A 15,698-nucleotide genomic window follows, 5' to 3' on the forward strand; every position below is an offset into this window, starting at 1 on the left:
CTCCAGTTCAAATCAAAGCTTTTCCCTTTACTTCCTTGTACGTTTTTTGGGAGTTTTAGATCAGCCTTCACCCTCTGGTACAGTAACCAAATAAATACATAATAACCTGATGCTGTAAATAACCAAACTGTTGCTGAATACAAAGTATATTTGTAATATAACAATTTAGCAAAATATATACCTATTTGGAATGAATAATATAAAGATGTATAATAATTCCAGATATACATATAGATTAGCAGTGACAAGTTAATGATAAAAAACCCAAATGCTATTCTGCTGACCTCAGGTGTCATGTTGGCAAGTTTATTAAGACCATAGGACATTTCACATTATACATGCTTTCCTATGGGGGAAATACTAATAAGAGCATGTCCATTGCCGCGCATGCGTATTAGGTCTCCCCCGCCGCCAGAAGCAGAGGTGAAACCTGAACCAGTGCTGAGGGACATCAATGCTGGACTCAGGTAAGTAACAGAATAGTTTTTAACCCCTTGGGCACCAAGGGGTGGGGAGGGGGCGCTGCGCGACAAAGGTCTGGCACTATAGTTTCCCTTGAAGAAAGACACTATGGAAGGTCATCAAGATTACATTAAAAGCTGTATTTGATTAGCCTGTCATATGATCAATAGTCATCTAGTATACAAACTCCAGTCCAGAGGGCCTCAAAAAACACCAGGCTTTCAGATTAATAAACTCCATTATGATGGTTCCAGATCAAATCAAATTTTAAGATTAGCACTTAGCACCTTGACTACACATAAAGGAAAGAAATCTAAAACCGGGACAGGATATGTGCCCTTGGGGATTCAGTTTGTAACCCTAATATTGAATAAAACAGATAGGAAGGTACATCCAGCATAAAGTAATTCAAGCAGATCTGATGATTTGAAAAAGGTTTTCATCACAAAGAATGAGCTTTTAAATAAACAGTCCTGAGCACCCTGACATTTGGTCTAGAATTGATGATTTTCAAGGTAGATCTCTAAGTCCATGTGCAAGGAACCAGACAAATTAGTTGGAGTTCAGCAGCACCTCCAGTTGGGAGTACTATTTTGAAGATTTGGTATGGTGTAGTAGGCATATAATTACCAGCCCTCAGTCTTAAAATGTCTATTTTGGCCTCCAATGATTAACATATCAAAACTGATGACACTCTGAAAGATGGTTTGCAGAACATGAGCAAAGTATTTTGACACACGGATCCCTGATTAGTGCAAATAGGCAGCAAAATCCAGACTGGTAGAGAACGTTTAGCAAACAAAATCCTAAAGTCCCATTTCCAGGCGTATCTTCATACGGTTCATCTTTCTATCACACTTTGCATTAAATTAAAACAAATACAATTAAATGTAAAAAATATATATATAAAATGACACTATAAACAAGTCACAAATTACGCAAGTTTGTGAATTTTCATTCTCAATAAATATGTGCCACAATCATTAACAAGAGTTATTCAAGTTCTGTATTTCTCTCATTTGTTCCTGGATAGAGCTGCTACATAAAGCATAAAGCTTGATCCCCTGGATGAAGACAACATGCTAAAGAACATAGGTCCGTGAGAACTTCTTTGCCAAGCAGAATAAAGCTACAGATGTCATGTGATGTACGTGTTTTATCCATCTTTTTTTTTTTGCGATATTGTAGCAACAACAGAGGCTGCTCATGCATACAGCCGATAAGGTGAAATTGCACTCCTTCGTGATATTCCAAATCCCTGAATTTGAGAGATGCTGGTGCTCGTCATACCACTTCATCAGACTCCAACCCATGTTCTTCATACAAAGAGTCCAGAAGGCAGAGGTGCTTCTCCATGGCAGGTAGGTAGATGTTCAGATCTCTCTGCATGGCATCAAAGAACTCCCCACTGCCTTCTTTAACAGTAAGAGCAGCAACAAATCCATTGTATGATGGGGCTGCTCTCAGGGCCAGCTGTAAGTAGAGTTAAACAGGAGTTTTAAAGCCCAGTTGTAACTGGTTAGTAGAATGTTTCAGCTCTCTCTCATATACTCCTATCTCGCACTGCACCTACCAAATGATTTTTTGTACTCAATCACTGCTGACCATTTAATGCCTTTATTTCCTTAGCCCCCAACCTACAGATTATTGATAAAATGTACCCCTTTATCTCCCCAACAAACTTCAGATTGAGCTCTAATACACAGCTATAACCCTCTAGCTATTGGAATGTAGCGGCTTCTCTTGAAATGTATGTCATGTTTTCATGGTTCCCCAACATAACCACAGATAACTATTTTATGACACCGGTCAATATAAAAAAAAAATTACAAAAAAAAAAAAAACTATCACCGACAGATCCACTCATCCTTATGTGCTAAAATCTGAAAATGCATTCCTCATTGCCATGTTTGCACATAATTATAAGATCTATGATTTGGGTGCAAGTGCATTAATTCAAATCACAAAGCATTTGGTTCTGGACAGTTACCGGAGTACATTGCAGTCATTAGGACCAGATCATAATGCTAAAAAGTAAGATTCAGTTCTTGTGACAATAACTCACACCTTAAAGACTCAATGAAATGGGGTGCTCTTCCCTAAGGAATATGCAATATACTAGGTGGATTACGACTCAAAACAAAATAAATAAACTGCTCCGATTTCTCCAAACCTTTGTTTCTACATAACTCTATAATGTGCTTTTTCTTGGAGGTCTCTAAAGCCTAAAAACATTTTCATCCACGGACCAGACAGTAATAATGCACTCACCGCAAATACACCACGGACAACCCAGCCATGATATTGGCTTAATGTTTTACCATATGCGTTACCTAGAAACATAGAATGAAATAACTGGTTATGTTTACATTAAGTGACAAAACAAGTTCCTTCTGTCACTACTTCTCTAGATAGATTAGCTTATTCCCACTAGAGACTATTCAATTTGGCAATTACACTACATCCCCAAAGGTAACTGGACATCTGATCATAAAAGGGTCTCACTACAAAGTCATGGGCATTACCATGACATTTTCATGCCCTTTTGCTGCAACAGGCACGACTGGGAATGCTTTTAATTTGATGCTGAAACACTGCTTACATTGAGTATATGAGCATTACTGATGACAGGCACTGAGGTTGTTAAAGTTTCAATGAAGGTAAGATTCTGGCCAGAGCTGTCCATTAGACTGCCAGATAATACGGTGTGATTCATCATCAGATAATGAACTGGCATGGAGCATGGCAATGGTCATAATGTGTTTGTCTGCTCTGCTGCGAAAAACTAATTTAGTTAGCTCTTAAAAAAGGTACACTCCAGACACCATAACTACTACAGCATGCCTTAGTTATTATGATACCAGGAGTGATTTGGGAAAATGTAAATAATCAAACTGTCTGACAATTAACAACTTACCTGGGATCCACTAGCACCAGTTAACACCTCCATGATTGTTGGAAGCTTTCTGATCAGAGCTATCCCCCCGACATTCTCAACCAATTAACCAGCCCTGCACAACAGGGATTAAATCATTGAGAACTAGTGGAAGCTCCATGCAGGAGCTTTTGGCTTTCCATGGGGGAAGTAACTGGCATCCAGTGTACCGTAGTCAAACTGTTAGCCAACAATCGGACTACTTAAATTGAAGGCGCCAGGGTACTCTACGCACTACAACCACCAGAGACTGTTGTAGTGGTTATGGTGCTTGAAGTGTTTCTTTAAGAATATTTTTACACTCAGAGGTCTTGTTCTGTGAGCCATGCAGTTAAGCAGTTGATACTTTTGGACATTTCAACTTTACAACAATATTCCGTACGGCTTCAGCTGTGCAGACCGTTGAAGAATTGAGTTGTTGGAAAGGTGGCAAAAAAAACAAACCGTAACAAACCAGAACGGCAAACAGCTTCAAAGAGTTAGCAACCTCTTCTAACATGTCCAAGTCCTGCAAGGCACTTTACTTACTTAAAGCAGTTTGAATATGGTTTTCTCCATTCTTCAACTCAGTCAAAAACGCATATAAAAATTTTAAACCCCTGGAGGAGAAAATACAAGGTGTTATTTTTCTGTGCGACAACAATTCTTAACATAAGGCAACAAACTTGTCTATCCCTCTATGCATGCGATTTTTATATGCCTTAAAGCAACACTTTATGAACCACTAGAGTTTTTATTTTTAAGTGTATAATCTTTATTGAAGATTTTTTTCAACAGTAGAAAGTTACAGAACACTGCAGGTCAGCAAAACAATGTGCATAGTGTACAGCTTTCTGTACAAGAAGTCTTGGATGCAGTCTCTCTGGGCCTCTGTCTAACCTTTTTCGAGAAGTTTGAGAATCAATTGTATTCTCCTGGTACATCAACGCTTAGCCCCTCTGATATCACGGAGATAACACAGACATTTCCCCCCCTTTTTTTTATTATTAAAACAAATGTGTCCATATTTGAATCCTGATGTCTGCAAACACTAGAGAAAGCTTAAGGGAAGGGGACTATGTTACAGACCAGGCAAACGGCAGCTTTCGGTCCTGTAGTACAATCCCACAACATTTTGCCTGGCATGGTATTTAAATAGCTCATCTATTCATCTCTGATGTGGTCCTGGTAAAGCAAATAATTTACAGAAGAAGCAGAATGGCTGGGTGACAAGTGTGCAGATCTGTGACGTTCTAAAATGTTGCTTTGTTAAGTTTGCCCCAACCTGATCGCAAACAAAGGCCTCAATGTAATATTTTGGATACGTTTTTTTAAAATGATCGTAATCTGTAGGAAAAAACTTTTCAAATAGTTTATCTACAGAAGTCATGAAAACCCATGGGAATCCTAGTAGATAAATTAAATAAAACAAAAAGCGGAGCAATGTTCAGGTGACAAGCCCCACACCAAGTGTATATAAAATAAGAACAATTCGTAAAATATTTATACTCCCCGTAGTTTATTATTCACAAAGCCAGGGCAGTATGGTACATATAAAAGAGAAAATAAATAATAATAGTGCAGATCTGTATGAATGGTTTGTGGAATTTACATAAATTGTACCATAAACACATGCATTGTACTCATATTTAGCATGGATGAAAAAAAATAATTTATTTTCACACAAATAATAAAAAAGTCTCTTGGACAGAATACAATCTTAAAAATTATTATCAAGGATAAAGCAACCAAAATGCTGCTTACAAGAAATAAGGGGATCGCCCATGCAGAGTGTAAAATCAGTCAAGGTGCAGTATGCTGAAGTTCCAAAACCCAGCTTTCTGGCCGCCGCTCGTGTTTCCCGGACGCGTTTGGCTCCGCACACCTTGATGCGTGATGACGTCTATGCGTTTCGCCATACACCGGCTGCTTCATCAGGACTTTTAAATTGTTTTTTTTTTTCATCCATGCTAAATATGAGTAGAATGCATGTGTTTACGGTACAATTTATGTAAATTCCACAAACCATTCATACAGATCTGCACTATTATTATTTATTTTCTCTTTTATATGTCCCATACTGCCCTGGCTTTGAGAATACCAAACTACAGGGAGTATAAGTATTTTACGAATTGTTCTTATTTTATATACACTTGGTGTGGGGCATGTCACCTAAACATTGCTCCACTTTGTTTTATTTTGTTTACTGCATTTTTGATGTGGTGAAGGGTACATATCAAAGTGTTGTAGCGACAGCAGTATTCATTTTTCCCATATTGGGTGTTTTCAGATCTAATTAAGACACATTGCAAGACCCCTGAGCATTTAAAGAGATTTTATTTGACTATTTAGCGCTCCGATATATTTCAAAATTTTCGAGTAAATAAAACGTTTGAAAAGTTTTGCCAACAGATGGAGATAATTTGAAAGCTTTATCCCAAAATTTTAAATCGAGGTCTCGATATGCTCTATAAAAAAAGAAATAAAAAAATGGTATGATTCAGTTTTTGTTGCTGGCATAGCTAATGCTATTCTGCTATAAAGACATGCAAATTTACATTTGAATTCCTGCAGGATGTTGACAGAGAGAAGTTAATCATCTATATAAACTTGACTCTCCCTTGGTCCCATACATACAGGCATGTATTTGCTGGATAGGCTGCGATCAAAACCAACTTACCGTTTAAGCCATAAGAGAGCCTCAGTTGCCGAGTTCCTAACTTGAGCCACATTGGAATTAACTTCATGGAGAACAATCTTCTGCAGGGTTGTAAGCTCGGCCTTATTAGATATATATTTTTGATTTATTTTCTGGAAACAGAACAAAAACCGCGTCATAAAATCCGTAAATAAAAAAAAATTACTAAAAATTATTTTGACGCAGACAAAGGCAGGTTTCAAGGGGGCAGTGGGAAACGGTTATCGGCTGCTCTGAATTAAATAATTAAACCCATGAAGAGTTTTTTTTTTTTTATGCAATCTCAGTGATTACATGTAGGCTGAAATTAAAGATTTATTAAGAGATTTACCTATCCACTTTCAAAACTCATTCAATCAGTGACCTCAATACCTTCTTCTTAATACAGTGTAATAGTTGGTCTTATTTGCCGTTCTATCCTTAAAAAGTTTCTGCGCTACAAAATATGTTGGCATTCTATAAATGCCAGTAATAATGATAACTGAGGCATCCCGCAAAAACATACGGTCACAAACAAACCAAAAAATGTGCAGCACCGAGCACAGTGGCCAGGGGTCAAATTAAAAATAAATAAGTGAGAACTCCTCAAGTTCATCGTCCCAATAAGATTCTCTCATCATCCTACTCATAACCATCCAACCCACCCCCACATTCCAATTTATTGCTAAAGTGACAAAATGTGTATACAAGGGCATTCTACCTACATGTAATACCCTAAGGACAATGACCCTACAACTCTCCTCACTATTGCCGAGCAAAATTTTAAAGTACAGACTGGGCCATATTAGAATATTAAATTAGAATAATTCCTTTAATATAAAAATTTTTTCTGCAGTTTCACAATACTCAATGCTCTGCATCAATTATCTTGTTCTGTATGCACTGCTACTCCCTTTAGAAGAATAAAAGTGGAAATAATACATTTCAGTGACTATTTCGGAGGAATTTTTTATGGTAAGGTTTTTACAATATTCCTTCCCATTTACACAGCTCTGAACAGTCTCCTTTTCCCTTTTTTTTTTTTTTTTAAAACACATTCAAGTGTCTTGTGCAGGAAGAATTTTAACAAACACATTATTCACCTTTTGCTCACAGCATTGATACTGGAGTCGTTTAATATTTTAATGCAAAAGCTATTTTCTAGCACTTGCAGTTAAATATCCTCAGATCAAGTGCATTTGAGCTTGATCCGGAATTAACGGACATTAATGTGGGATTGAACTGAAATAACCCATGCTGGAGTTAAAGGGAAATAAAGCTGCCTACATCCAAGATACGTCTGAAAATATCATTAACATACGAACAAATGTTCCATGATTCCAGAAGACAGAATTAAAATAACTATGCTCAAGGTTATTCATTAATGTGGGAGATTTCAAGAATTTAAAAACGGCCATACTGGAGACAGAAAATTTTAAATTCATTTTGTATTTTCATTATGTCCCACTTCAATGAATAACCCATTGTTTTAAATGAGTAGAGGAGGCTATTTATTTAGCAGATTCTTCATTTCGTGATTGATATTAACTTATACCTTTATCTGTAATAAACGGAAAAAAATATTTTATTCTGATATTTTCTATAATAAATGAAAAGTGAATGGTTTTCCTATTCTCTCTCGCAAACCTCACCTTAATATTTCCCACAAAGTCCATTTTAACAGGAGCAAACACAGTTGATCCAAGCTTATCTAGGGAAAAAACCAAACAGACTGTTAAGCTTTTGTGGCGAAAAATCAATACGTTCTCAATGCTGTGCTTTGTCAGATCTAGTTTGAAGTTAAACACTATTCAATAGCTTGCATGAGTCCTTTTCACTCAATACAATAGCGGCTATTAATCAGCCAAATACAATCACTTTCCCTCACACTATGGCTTTTTTCTGTTTAAATTGCAATCTCTTTAAATATACACAGGAAGTGCAAAAAACAAACAAAAAAAACAAATTAATTTTCAGACAATTTTTGTAGCCCGGATTTAATATTGTTGGATACGCTTTTCAAATGATATTTTTCTATATATAAAAATATCAAAATATGTACACCATATATAAATATATACATTTTAAAAGGTTATGCAAACATATGAAATCATTTGGAAAACGTATTCAACAATTTTAAATAAAGTCCTATAAAAATCTTATACTTTATTATGGCTCATAATAAAAATCGACTGAAATTCCAACATAAGAAATATGAGGAATAAAGAATATAAATTAAATATTGTACATGTAGTATGATTTCTTAACACTCATTTCACACGAGTATTTTTTTTTTTTTGAACACCCAATATTAAAAAGAACAAAAAGGTATCCAATAGAATACTTTAATCCAGGCTTCCCCAAACTCCGGCCCTTCATATGTTGCTGGACTACAACTCCCATGATTCTCAGCCTATCTATTTCATTCATAGAATCATGGGAGTTGTAGTTCAGCAACAACTGGAGGGCTAGAGTTTGAGGAAGCCTGCTTTAATCGCTTAATTTAACATATTATATTTCTTATTCCTCTGCTAGAAGAATTATACATTTGTAAATATAACGGCTAGTATTTCCATTTAAACATATCTTTCTAAAGTTGAAGGGTCCTTTTTACTTTTAGATCACTGGGCTCCTACAGTATCCTAAAATAAAGGTGACCAACGTCTAATCGAGCTGCGAGAGGGGCTCTGTTAATAATAATTAATAACCCATAATTCATTTAGCAAGCTGGATGGTTTTATAGGTTTGGAGTGTAACAGATGTTATATTTGTTCCCAAACTGATAATATTTTTCGCACAGATTCCTCTTCAAAAATGCTTTTCCATCTATAAAAACCGCTTTCAATTTGTACCCACTGCTTTTATGATTTTGGTAATAATTTTCAGATAAATTGCTTCATTATATTAGCACAGTAGAAAAAAAACTAAATAGGTTATAGTTAAATCCACATAATCATTGCAGCTTATAATAATTATTATATTTATATAGCACTTTACAATGGATGGACTAACAAACATGTAATTGTAGCCAGACAAGTTTGACGCACAGGAGTAGAGGGGTTGAGGGCCCTGCTCAATGAGCTTACATGCTAGAGGTAGTGGGGTAAAATGACACAAAAGGTAAGGGAAGAATTAGGGAAGTAGATTGGTAGAATAGTATTCAATGAAGAATGTCAGTTTTTTTATTTATTTATGTTTTTTTATGATAGTTGCAGGAGATGAATCAATTGGGAGCCATCAACAGTTTAAATGATATACTTTTGTGAAAAAGTGAGTTTTTAATGATTTTTTAAAAAAAGAGTTGAGACTGGGTCAGCATCTAACGGAAAAGGGAATGGAGTTCGCAGGAACGGTGCAGCCCTAGAGAAGTCTTAAATGTGAGCATCAGAGGTGAGAGTACGAACAGAAGATCTTCGGCAGAGTGTAGTGGCCTAGACGGGACATACTTGTGTATTAGGGAGGATAGATAGGTCAGAGTAGCATTATGTAGAGATTTGAAAGAAAGAACCAGAATTTTATATCGAGCCCTATATCTTATGGGAAGCCAATGCAGGGACTGACAGAGGGGTGAGTCGTGGGAAATACGGGTGGACAGGAAGATGAGCCTCGCTGACGCATTCATAATAGAGTGTAACGGCGCAAGTTGGGAGCACGTAAGACCACTGAGAAGCAGATTGCAGTAGTTAAGGCAAGAGAAGACAGTGGCATGGACCAGCACCTTAGCCACATCGGGCGTTAAGTAGGGGCGGATGCCTGCAATGTTTTTGAGATGGAAGCAGCAGGATTTGGCAATCGACTGGACATGAGGGGTGAAGGAGAGGTCGGACAAGTTGAGCTCAAGGAAGTGGGCAGCCATCCAGTTAGAAATAGCAGAGATGCAGTCAGAAACACTGGTCAAGAGGGGCGGGGAGAGATCAGGGGAGGACAGATAGATTTGCGTGTCATCCGCATAGAAGTGATATTGGAAGCCAAAGAAACTGATGAGTTTACCAAAGGAGGCAGTATAGATCGAGAGCAGTAGGGGACTGAACCTAGGGGGACACCAACAGAGAGGGGTTGGGAGAAGAGGCAGAGCCAGAAAAAGAAACACAAAAAGAGTGGTGGGAGAGGTAGGAGGAGCACCAGGAGAGAGCAATATCTCGTAGACTGAGATTATGGGAGATGAGAAGAAGCTATTGATGATCAACAGTATCAAAATCAGCAGAAAGGTCAAGGAGAATTAGGGTAGAATAGTGACCATGAGATTTTGTAGTGAGATTGTTTGATACTTTGGTCAGAATCAATTCCACAGAGTGCTGAGTGCGGAAACCAGACTGAAGTGGGTCGAGCGAGAGTTGGACTCAAGGAAGTCTGTCAATCTCACATTCACAAGTCTTTCAAGTTGTATCTAATACAACTGGCAGCAATAAGCTCCCCTGGTCCCGACAGTGTAAAGAATTTCTGTAACTTACCTTTTAATCCATCACAGAGGGACTGGATAGATAAACGGTTAGGGTAATAGTATAGTGTCAGGAATCCAAACATGTATTCCTGACACGATAGTGTTCTTATAATACATGTTTAAAAATAAGTATTTTTGGAGACACACACACCTCAAGTCAATTGGATTTAATCAAAGACTTATTTCAGTCATTTACTGGAATTATAGAATATCAATATCATATACTAGTAGGAATAAAAAGCTCTCAAATTAATTATTGGACACAGTTTGGAGACATGAAGCCATTTAACTCCATGCTTTAATGCCCTTACAAGCCACAGATAAAAGCCATATGCGAGAGCTATGTAGGCATATCTGTCAATACCTGATTTGTATTACCAAGGTCACATTCCAACGTGGCCAGGTCTGAAGATGTCACGCTGTTCATCTACTAACATTATGTGTTTTTAAGCACATAAACATAAACTGGTGCCTCCTTCATATAAAAAGTCATAAACTTTTCTCATTTTGAAGACACGCGGACAAAATTAAACCAGCACATGGGTAAAACTGAGGAGTAATGGGACACTGTGTCATGCTGTCAAATAATGACCATGCACCAGATCATTGCACTACAGTTATAAAACCATGGGCTACTGATGTGTTTTGCATTTTCATAATGGATTCTGTCATATCATTCAGAAGCATATGCAGGGATTAGGTCCACCTGCAGCCTGGGACATCTGGCTGGATATGCTGGGCTGGATATGATTTATTAGGAATAAAGGCAAACATTATAAAAAGTTATGCATAGCCAAGCTGGACCTACCCAGAACTGGGACCACTGCATAACAAGAATCCAAGAAATCTTGCGTTGGTATCCCATCATCATCATCCAGTATAATATCACTGAACCTTCAAAAAAACAAAACAAAAAAATGATCAGATCCCAATATAAAACAAAATTCAACCACTCCAATTACATCCTAACATACATATACAGGATTCTACTATTATTACAGATTATATTCTAACATATACATGATGTAAGCCCACTGACAATACTTTAACATATCATAAAGGAATTAACCCTAAATAATATCCTAATTTAACTCCACAGATAATAATCTAATATACATGAGATTTCGCAAAACTTATATTTAACAAAAAATAAATATGATATTCCAAATGATCTAAAGCAATATTTAAACACATACTGTACATTTAATTCCATTAATACTCTATTGTATAGGAATGCATACCATGCACAATAAATAATATAGTGTGCAGGTTATATTAAACATTTAAGTGCTTCTAAAGCATTTAACCCAATCCGTCATACAACAATGTGAAACAAAATATGATCTGATGTGCTTCATGCTGGCACCAGCAATGCTAAATGCTTGATGGCATTTAAAAGTAGGATATATAACATGACAGCGCTGACTGGCAACAAATGGATAAAAAGATTGTTTATTGTGGTTTTATATTCTACTGTTGGTTTTACTATTTTAAGTTTGAAATAAATTTTTTTTTTATGAAATTTGGATTGTCCTGTTTTCATCTCTTATATCGATTTTCTTGGTGGGAAAGATACAATCTAAGCTGTATAGGACTGAGTATAACTTTACTGTGCTCTCCCTTTGGAAGTATACCTCCTTTTATATATTTTTTTTTTTAGCACTACAGAGAGCATTATCTTCTGTTATTTTCATTTTATATGCTGGAGAACTCTTACTGCTATAAAAGGGTATACGGTACTTCCATCCACGCTGACCACCACATGCTGCTGACCGGCCTAAGGAGATCTTCCAACACAAGACCGAGACCAGGATCAGGACCAGCACAGCATATGCACAGATTGTACCACCCATGCGCATATATCTGGAGCTTTTTTCAAGCTCCAGAAGATTGTAGGTGCATTTCCTTTCTTATCAAAAAGACGACACCACATTCCGTTTTATTTGTCTTATTTCTCATATCGCTTTATCTCTATTTGAGTTGAGGACACTTTTGAAGGCGCTGCTTCCCTACATTTCCTTTCTACAGACTGGTATCAGTATACTAATATCAGGTACAGGTATACGGAGAGACACTAGATCAGTTTACAGTATGATAGGTCTCATTTTTTAAAATCCTTCCTTGGGGATAGGAATGTCTAGATTATTCAATGTTCGTGTAAATGTTATTGTACAAGCTTGTTATTCAATGCTGTTCAGTGGAATGGTTAAACTCAATGAACGTTACTGCACTCCAGCAGTCTGGTGACAGCTTAGCACTAATCTGCAGGCTATTTCGGCCAAACGATTAGTAATACCTGTGAGTCATTACACTGAAAAAAGTCTGAATTGCATCATCAGCTCCTTCTTGGTCATCACCTCCTCCTTCATCTTCCTTGTCTCCTTCTCCCTTCTCTTGCTGTACCATGTCTGTAACGGAATGTAACTCGGTCTTGGTATCGCTATCTAAATGGTTGCCAACCATGTCCTCGGAGGGTGTAGATATAAGATCTGATGCATCTTTACCGTCTGCATGAAATAAGAATAAAAAAGGTTTACTTTAACAGCATTTGTTACTGAAATAAACACAACCAAACATACAAGGAAACTTCTAAAAAAGTGTTCTGATCAGAAATTGGTGCAAAGTTCTAAAACAATCGGGCAATTACCATGGAAACCAATAGAATCAGCAGGCACATTCCAATGGTTTAATTAAGGACGGGTCTGGGGATGTTGCACCTCTTTTCTGTTAAAGGCAATTTTATAAATCTCCCCACAAACCTTTACTTTTATTGAAGTTTAACATGTCAGGGACTATCAAAAGCCCAATACAAAAGTACAAAAGCCTGCACCAAACTATATTTGTCATTCAGTTGTGACTAAAAGCACAATATTTCATCTATATATTGTGCTAGCTTGAAATACAATTTTAACTTTAAAGGAACACTTCAAGTACCATAACCACTTACTAGAGTGGTTACGATGCTAGGAGTGCCATCTCACTGTAAGTAGTCAAACCATTTTTTTTAAACGGTTTGAGAACTTACCCGAGTCCTGCCAAGCACCCACCACGGATTTCTTTGCCCCCTAAAAGATCCTACAATGATCTAAACCTGTTGTGCAGGGAGGTGCTGATTGACAGAGAACACTCAATTGACATTCTCGCACTCAGCTGACACTCTCAGCCAATAAGCCGATCCTTAAACAGTTTGACTACTTACACTGGGAGGGCACCAGGGCAGCTGCTGGACACCAGCTGGGAAATAGGTTTATTTTGCTTTGTCAAATCCTGGCATATAAACTTTTTTTAGTCTTGTACTCGAAATTAAGCGCTTTTGTTCAAAGGCTGGACACCTTTGCAATAATCGAATACAAGGTTTCCCCGTCAATCTACACAAATTAATCCAGAAAACTAATTTTTAAAAAAGGATTAAAAAAATAAATAAATAAATAAAAAAGTGACAGAGAAAATCAAATACACTTAGAATAAAAAGGTTTTAAACAATAATGTTAATTTATTTACACTACGTAGAGGAGTACAAGAATGGATAGCACGCATTTCTCCAAAGATCACTTGAGAGGGAATGCAATGTCACAAATTAGCAGGGTTGATGTCTATGCTGCAATGCAATCTGCAGACAACACTTGCAACATATGGTAGAAGTGTTTTACCCAGAAGCAGCAGAGGCTGCAGGTTACAGTGCTGCACAGAGAATTTAACTTGATTGTCAATACACTCAAGCTTTCATTCAAAAGATTTCATGCCCATGTGTGAGATATACAGATGGTATTGATGGAAACAATGTAGTTGTCAGGATCGGGACAGGGATCCAACACGCAGAGTACAAACAGTAGCCAGATACGTATACCGGACCTTAGAATGGCCTGACTAACGTAAGTAGCACAGTATAGAATGGTCAAAGACAAGCCGAGGTCGAGGGTAACAGAAGACAGGTAAGCGAGAGACAAGCCGAATCAAGGGTAACAGAGATAAGCAGAGTAAGGTAAACAAGCCGGGTCAAAACCAAAAGGGATAATAGAATACACAAGCACTGAGTGACTAGAACAAGCTAGAACCACGACAGGGCAATGAGCTAATGAAAGAAGCTCTGTTAAATACCCTGTTCAGAGCAGTAACCACGCCTCCGAGGCGTCTTGATTGGTCCTGCAGCAATTGACTGACAGGTCGTTCCGGGGGAGTGTCCTGATGACTACTTCCTGCCTAGATGCTGTAAAAGGCAGTCAGTCCCTCGCGGCCGGCCTAGCATGACCGGATAGACCGCGGGGAAGGGAGCCATCAGACCGTCTGGATGGAGGAACAGCTAAGTCTCTACCTCTTTCGGAGGTAGAGACCACAGGTACCCTGACAGTACCCCCCCTCTCAGATACGCCCACCGGGCTGAATGAACCGGGACGAGATGGGAAGCGAGAGTGATACGCCCTGCGGAGACGGGGAGCATGAACATCCTCCTGAGGTACCCAACTCCTCTCCTCAGGACCATATCCCTTCCAATCAACCAGATATTGTACTCTCCCCCGGGAGATTTGAGAATCAATAATAGAGTTGACCTCATACTCCTCCTGACCCTCCACCTGAACGGAGCGAGGAGGGGCTATTGTGGAGGAAAATCTGTTACATATGAGTGGTTTCAGCAATGAAACGTGAAACGAGTTCGGGATGCGTAAGGTATTAGGAAGAGCTAAACGATACGCAACTGGATTGATACGGGTCAGCACCCTGTAGGGTCCAATATAACGAGGAGCGAACTTCATGGATGGCACTTTTAAACGGATGTTCCTCGTGCTCAGCCATACCCTATCACCTGGAACAAAGACCGGAGCCGCCCTTCTACGTTTATCAGCGTGTTTCTTAACCAACATAGAGTTGTGCACAAGGATTTGTCGAGTTTGATCCCACAACTTCCTCAAATTGGCAACATGAACATCAACCGACGGCACCCCCTGGGAAGGAGAATCCGAAGGAAGAATAGACGGATGAAAACCATAATTCATGAAGAAGGGGCTTGAATGAGTAGAATCGCAAACGAGATTGTTGTGTGCAAACTCCGCCCAAGGAATCAAACCGACCCAATCGTCCTGGTGTTCTGAAACGAAACAACGTAGATATTGTTCAACTTTTTGGTTAGTGCGTTCAGCAGCTCCATTGGACTGAGGATGATAGGCAGAGGAGAAATTCAATTTGATGCCTAGTTGGGAGCAGAATGA

At 38.1% G+C, this 15,698-nt stretch overlaps 1 protein-coding gene across 1 annotated transcript in view; it reads right to left on the reverse strand.

Annotated features, from left to right (window-relative positions):
- Positions 1-583: 583 nt before the first annotated feature.
- The window catches only part of PLEKHA8 (pleckstrin homology domain containing A8), a 48,698-nt gene continuing 33,583 nt past the window's right edge, over positions 584-15,698 (reverse strand). Inside the window, exons 8-14 of the mRNA XM_063452325.1 lie at positions 12,791-13,001; positions 11,303-11,388; positions 7,706-7,764; positions 6,057-6,187; positions 3,926-3,996; positions 2,734-2,795; positions 584-1,935 (exon numbers count right to left, since the gene is read on the reverse strand). Of these exons, the coding sequence (XP_063308395.1) occupies positions 1,747-1,935; positions 2,734-2,795; positions 3,926-3,996; positions 6,057-6,187; positions 7,706-7,764; positions 11,303-11,388; positions 12,791-13,001 (809 nt within the window). The 3' untranslated portion in view covers positions 584-1,746. The remainder of the gene's footprint in view (positions 1,936-2,733; positions 2,796-3,925; positions 3,997-6,056; positions 6,188-7,705; positions 7,765-11,302; positions 11,389-12,790; positions 13,002-15,698) is intronic.

This window comes from Pelobates fuscus, chromosome 4, assembly GCF_036172605.1.
Source record: "Pelobates fuscus isolate aPelFus1 chromosome 4, aPelFus1.pri, whole genome shotgun sequence".
In the NCBI taxonomy this organism is placed as follows: Eukaryota; Metazoa; Chordata; class Amphibia; order Anura; family Pelobatidae; genus Pelobates; species Pelobates fuscus.